Raw genomic sequence first — 6,213 nt, forward strand, 5'->3', positions numbered from 1 at the left:
CATATTTGTTGGCGCTGTCAAGTGGAACATGCATCTAGTGACCCCGAATGCGGTAGTTGTACTAAATTAATAGAAAAAATTAATACTAAAGAGTAACGATCCCTCCATCTTCTTGCCCCTACTCACATTTAATGAAATGTCTTTTGACTTTTTTTCTCTCTCCTGTGGTTGCGGGATTCCCGAAATTTGGGCACAGGAGGCAGGGGAGCTCCCCTTTTCTGACCTTCCCCCATTTATACCATCCCAAGGATCGTTGATGTGCATGCATTGCCTGTTTTCTCGTCCTTCAACCTTCGTGTGACGTGATCGTATAAGCAAGCCTGGCATTTGACCTGCCTGACAGTAGCACCCCCTTGCAGGAGGTTCTGCGGGACGCGCCCTTCGAGTACCGCAACGTCTCGCGGCGCCCCATCGGTGAGCTGCACGTGTTCACGGCCACCTCGCTGTCGGACGTCATGAAGGACTTCTCCCAAGTGAGCCCCGTCCGCGTCTTCCTCGGCTGCCTCCTCATGGTCGTCTACGGCTGCCTCTCGCTGTGGGCGGCCGCCGCCCGCGACGACCCCTGGGGCGGCGCTTTCTTGGGTGCCGTGGGGGTGCTGCTGGCTGTGGCTGCGGCCGGTGCGGGGCTCGGGCTGTGTGCCCTGCTTGGCTTGGCTTTCAACGCGGCTACGACCCAGGTGCTTCCCTCGCTGGCCCTGGGGCTCGCCCTGGACACGCTGTTCTTGCTCGACCAGGCGTACCGGCAGGGAGCGCGGAGTCGGCCGCCTCATGAACGAACCGCGCAGGTGAGTCTCGGAGGGTTGCGTTGCTGAGTTTATTCAGTGAACAGACAACAATCATCATCCTCATTAGCCCATTTATCCCTCATACTAATATGTACTAGGGGGAAATCTGGTGCCACTGTCTATGCGAGCCGCACTTCAGCGAGCGTTCTGTCGTAAACCTGGTAGGAACGTTCCACTTGTCTTTGGCATGGCTCATGAACAGGCTGAAAAGTTGTCTATGGCTGCAAAAGAGCAACGCTGTTGTTGTAAATGATTATAAAGTTAGTTGTTCATTCGAAAAAACGGACCTGCAAGAGATTTCTTTGTCAGGAATTATTTGGAAGCTTCATGCGGGACGAACAAGAAAACAAATGTTACTATTTTTTGTTGATTTTGGCTTCAAGAGCGAAAAGAAGCCATGTGGTTTCCAAAGCCAAGTAGCAAAGGAATGCTTCCATCTGCTGAGGCCACGCACACGACGGCACGCGACTACAGTGACAGATTTCCCCCTAGTACGGAACTCTTTATTATTTTGGGAATTCATACTTTGACTCTTGATTGCCTCACACCATTCCTTCACCGAGTTTTCTGTCCATTCCTGCTTCTGAACCGTCCAGTAGTAGCCGTGGATGGTCTGGTCCACCTGTCATCGATCCTTCAAATCACACTTCTTTTTTGCTCAGTTTGAGCTGTGGTGTCGTCTGCACGAGTATTTTCTAATCAATCCCGCCTGTTTCTGTTCCGAAGCATTGCACCCAGCATTTCCTTTCCGGGGCACAGTACTGCCACTATTGCATCCATCACCACGTTCACTTCATCATCTCAAACTGGGCAGACATATCGGACCCGGATCGGAGCTACCCATAGCCCCTTCGAACACCGCATGCCTGTGCCAAATTTTCGTAGGTGCTGAAATGTGTGGGGCCGAGCGTTCTGCTGGCCTGGGCGGGCACGGCGGGCGCCTTCTGTGCGGCCGCGCTGATCCCCGTGCCAGCGCTGCGAGCTTTCGCTCTCCAGGCTGCCGTTCTGCACACCTTTGGGACGGCCACCATGCTCCTCTTATTTCCAGCTGCCGTCAGCGTAGACCTGAGGCGCAGCCGACACAGCTGGCAACAGTGCTGCTCGGGCGAGCACCGAATAGTGGCGACGGATGACGGGTGCGTGTCCACTGGCTGCCTTCGGTACTAAAAGAAAAGCATGGCTTATACCTCAGCTACACTAGGGTGCGAATGTCATTTGAACCAAATGTCATTTGTCTCAAATGGGGTGCTTCGAATGCCATTCAGAATCCGCCATGCTACACTACAATTTCAATGGCATTTGAAAGCTTTAGCATTCGCTCGCCGTGCTGCATGGCGCTGCTGCTGTCGAGTTCTGTTTTTACACAATAATGCAACAATCAAATTTAGCTGCAGTCTCTCGTATTGAAATGATATGAAATGATATGAAATAACGTTAACTTTGACACGGCTTTTGTTTAATTCTGAATCCCAATCGAGGTTTTTTGTGCAGTCTGGCCACACTGGTTCATTGCTTGCTTGCACTGGTGCTGAGAGTACGGAAAAAAGATATCGCGAGAAGTAAACAAAGTCCCACAATTAAGAATAGTTTGCTAGTTTTAAGTACGCCAGTAATGTATTTGTTTATGCTGATTTGGACCGCTGTGCGCGAGAGTGCTAGAAATGGCATTTGAAATCCCAAATATCTTTCTGGGTGCTCATTTGGCTCGAATGTCATTTGAGCCGAATGTCATTTCAAAACCTAGTGTAGCAGCACAACTTGGCATTTGCGTCAAATGACATTTAGTTCAGATGTCATTCGGACGCTAGTGTAGCAGGGGTATTAAACTGCAGAGGTTTGGCCAGATACAGCTTCTTTAGTTGCTTTGAGTGGTGCTCAGTGGCTTGTTGCTTTGCCTGACACCGCATTGGCGCTGCGGAAAAAACTTGCAAGTTATTCCTCTTTCAGAAAAACTGTGGGGATGTACCGTATTGTAACGCCACATTCTGCACAGTTGCCACACAGCATTGACAATTCTAGGAGGACATTTTAGGTTGATTTATTAACTGCTAAAATTTATCACATTAGACTGTACACTACTGAGGCACTAAAACGTACTTTGGGAGGGAAACGTTAGAAGACAGACTGGCACTTATTGACGCAGCCAAGACCATGACCCTGACGCTACTTCAGCTTCCGTAGTTTGTTCACATTTGGTGGCGAGCTTGGCCGATCAGTGCATCTCAAATGTTAAACTAACGGCACAAAGACAGCGTGTGACTGTGGGGCCGGATAACGCCTAATCACGATCCACTTTCACAGCCTGTCCTTGCACTGATTGTTCTGGATTCGGCAGAGGATCCTTGCAAAAGGCTGTAGAGAGAGGGAAACCGCCTTGCTCACTGCACGAAGTGATGCTGGCTTTTCCGTTTCGGAAGTGCTGTTTCTAGAGTTTCTAGAGTTGTCGTAAGTGATGCAGTGAAGGACTGCTGTAGCATGTAATGTACATTTTATAGACAGAACTTGCACTTTTTTTATTGCCAAGCTACCTATTTCCTCCCAAGCTGTTGCGGGAAACATTGGGGCATATTGTTTATCATTGTGAGGCACTGAGAAGGGAAACAGTGCTAACTTTGTAATCGGGCAGTTTACTAAGGTGGTCTGTTGGACTTGCTCAGGGATGCGTCTAGCCGAACGGGCAGCAGACCGGCAGTGGTGGTTCCGGTTGGGCCCTTGGAAACGTGGGTTGGCACAGGTGAGTGTGGCGATTCACTCTACGCATCATCTATTTATCTGAAGAGTCTGAGCATTCTTGAACGGTCTTAAACACTTAGACTTGACTAGTTGCTGCGACACGATAAAATTGCTGTTAAAAATGGCTGCTAAAGCATCATTCATGCGAAAATTACCACTGTCCCTCCTAAAGATTTTGACTAACAGTAGATTGTGACCAGTGTGAGAGGGTTCTCCGTCTTTTGGCCTCACCACGTGCTTCATTGGGCGGTGGGTTGACTTGTCAGCAGTTGTTGCTTGCGCTTTGTGTGTCTGGATGAATGCAGCTTGAACCAAGGCAGCCCTGGCACATGAATTGTTCTGAAGACAGGGGTGACCGTTTGCAGATGCTGGTCGGGTGGCCGACTTGAAGCAGCCCCCAAGTCACCGCTGGTGGTCCCTGGACTACTTCGCTGCTCACTTCTACGCACCTTTCCTGCAGCAAACACCCGTAAAGGTGAGCGTGCGGAAGGGTCTCTCAGTAGTGGGCTAACCGCAGATTATCATTTCTCGTGCAAGAAGCGTATATTTGCGCGCATAAATAAAATAAAATAAAATATATAAAAAATAAAGCTCACACTAGCGCATAACATTTGAAGGTAGCGAAGCTGTACGAAACCTTGACGACCATTACGACGGTTGAAGTCCACGATTGCAGCCGATTTGCTTCTTCTTCTTCAATGCCGCAACTACCTTTACTCCAGCATTGTTGCTATAAGTGTGAGCTTCCTTAATTTTTTGTGGCAGTCGTAATCATTGGGCATTACCTTGGAGGGGCGTTGTGCGCAATCTTCGCGACCATCACGATGGTTTAAGTCCACGATTGCAGCCGATTTGCTTCTTCGCTGCCACAACAACCTTTACTCCATCATTGTTTCTATAAGTGTGAGCTCCCTTCATTTTTGCGGAGTTGATAATCATTGGAACCACCTTGGAGGGGCGTATGCTACGACGTGTCTTCGTAGTTCCGGGCAAGTGTGGCCACAGTCATGGCAAACGCTGGAGTCTTTCTCTTTTCGAGCAAGTGTTGACATGATTACAATGAATGCTGGATCTGTTGGTTTTTTTTTTTTTCTGTTTTTTTGCTAATTTTGGCCAATCTCTCTAGGTGGGCATAGTTTGGCCATTCTTGGTCAATCACCCATAGTGGGTATGCTCGACATTTTCTTGGTATTTTTAACTGAGGACATGAATGAATGAACAACTTTATTTAGAAATAGGCCTGTGGCCCTGGGGGGTTATTGGAATATGAGGGAAGGGGAGTCGAAAGCCTCAATGAAAATCTCATGTACGCTATTAAACACAAATTGCCGTTTGCAGGCCCTACCAGGGCTGTCAGACCGCTCTACACTGCTTTGTAAAGACCACTGGCAAGTGAATAAATTCCTACGTGTTCGAGAAGACTATCATCGGAACGCAGGCGCTCCAGGTGCTCCGCATTCGTGCGTGGTGGTGGGCAATTAGCTACCAGCTGCTCTTGGCCGCTTTCGAATGTCGGACAAGACTATATTAGGTGAAATAAGTTTGGGAAGATATTAGCGGCACCGCAGAAATTGCACGTAGGTGCGGATGAAAGGGATGTGCTGCCGTGGTACCATTTGCGAACAATGTCCGGAGTGTAGGCAGTGTCCACGTATGCCTTGTTAATAAGATTTCGCCCTGCCGAGAGAGGGATATCAACGCAGGGAGAAAGCCTGGGGGTAGCTTCTTGGAGCCGCCGTTGACTTTGTTGCCGCAGTTGTCGTCTTTTTTGATACCAGGCTAAAGATGTAGGTGAAGTTTCGTCAGCGGGCATGGTAGCCAGGGGAGGAGTCGAAAGAAGGCACTCCCTAGCAGCGTTGTGTGCTTGCTGGTTTCCAGTCGCTCCAGCTGTGTGACCAGGTGTCCAAGCCAGACGAATATTAATGCCTTGTCCGCGTAAGGATTGAATTGTGCTTATAATTTGGTTGGCGGTGAGATTATGGGTATAAGCCTTGTTGAGTTCCTGGAGGGCAACGTGTGAATCGGTAATGATGCGGTAATGGTGACATTCGGGGTGCTGGGAGGTCTGAATTTGTTGGAGTGCTCCAAGAATGGCAAATAGCTCGACATCGTCAGTAAGGCCGTACGTGTTGCTGATCTGCCGAATGAAAAATAAGGATTTGCTAAACAGCTTCGCTGTTAAAATGGTAGTGAATCAACCCAGGCAGTGATGAAAAGGAAAAGTATGTGACCCACTTTGCTGTAGGAAACAAGTAATGTGGGTTGGGGCGTCGCCACCGACATTTTTGATGCCTGTAAAAAGAGTTCCAATCTCTTCCCCAGTGCAGTTAGGGCTATTCTTCAGCATTTTGTCATGTACTGGGCACTTAAATCGGTGCGGCAACTTAAATTCTGGCACCGTGTTTCTTTGTTTGCAGATACACAGTTCTCCGAACCTTTTAGTTTGCATGCCTGTCAGTTTAGGTGAGAAGAATAGCCAACAGAAGATGTCATAGATAATGTACGAGCCCCTGCAATGCGTTTGAAGTGAATAGACCCTGCGCTGCGAAGAAAGTGACACAGTTCCCTCGCAAATCCGACTTGTATTTGACTTATATCCATCTTATATATTTGACTTGTAATATCCGACTCGTATATTTAACTTGCATATTTGTCTTAAAACGGGGTCTTGTTTTGCTCGTCTCTTGTATCCAAC

The 6,213-nt window shown here is 48.5% G+C and overlaps 1 protein-coding gene across 1 annotated transcript in view; it reads left to right on the top strand.

Annotated features, from left to right (window-relative positions):
• Positions 1-6,213, top strand: part of Ptc (protein patched) — a gene marked incomplete in the record, with an annotated part of 37,340 nt that overhangs the window by 21,666 nt on the left and 9,461 nt on the right. Inside the window, 4 exon segments of the mRNA XM_077692977.1 lie at positions 360-785; positions 1,671-1,921; positions 3,443-3,519; positions 3,884-3,993. Coding sequence (XP_077549103.1) covers positions 360-785; positions 1,671-1,921; positions 3,443-3,519; positions 3,884-3,993 — 864 coding nt within the window.

The sequence above is a fragment of the Haemaphysalis longicornis genome, unplaced genomic scaffold (genome assembly GCF_048455015.1).
Source record: "Haemaphysalis longicornis isolate Haplotype H1 unplaced genomic scaffold, Haemaphysalis longicornis Haplotype H1 scaffold_12, whole genome shotgun sequence".
NCBI lineage: Eukaryota > Metazoa > Arthropoda > Arachnida > Ixodida > Ixodidae > Haemaphysalis > Haemaphysalis longicornis.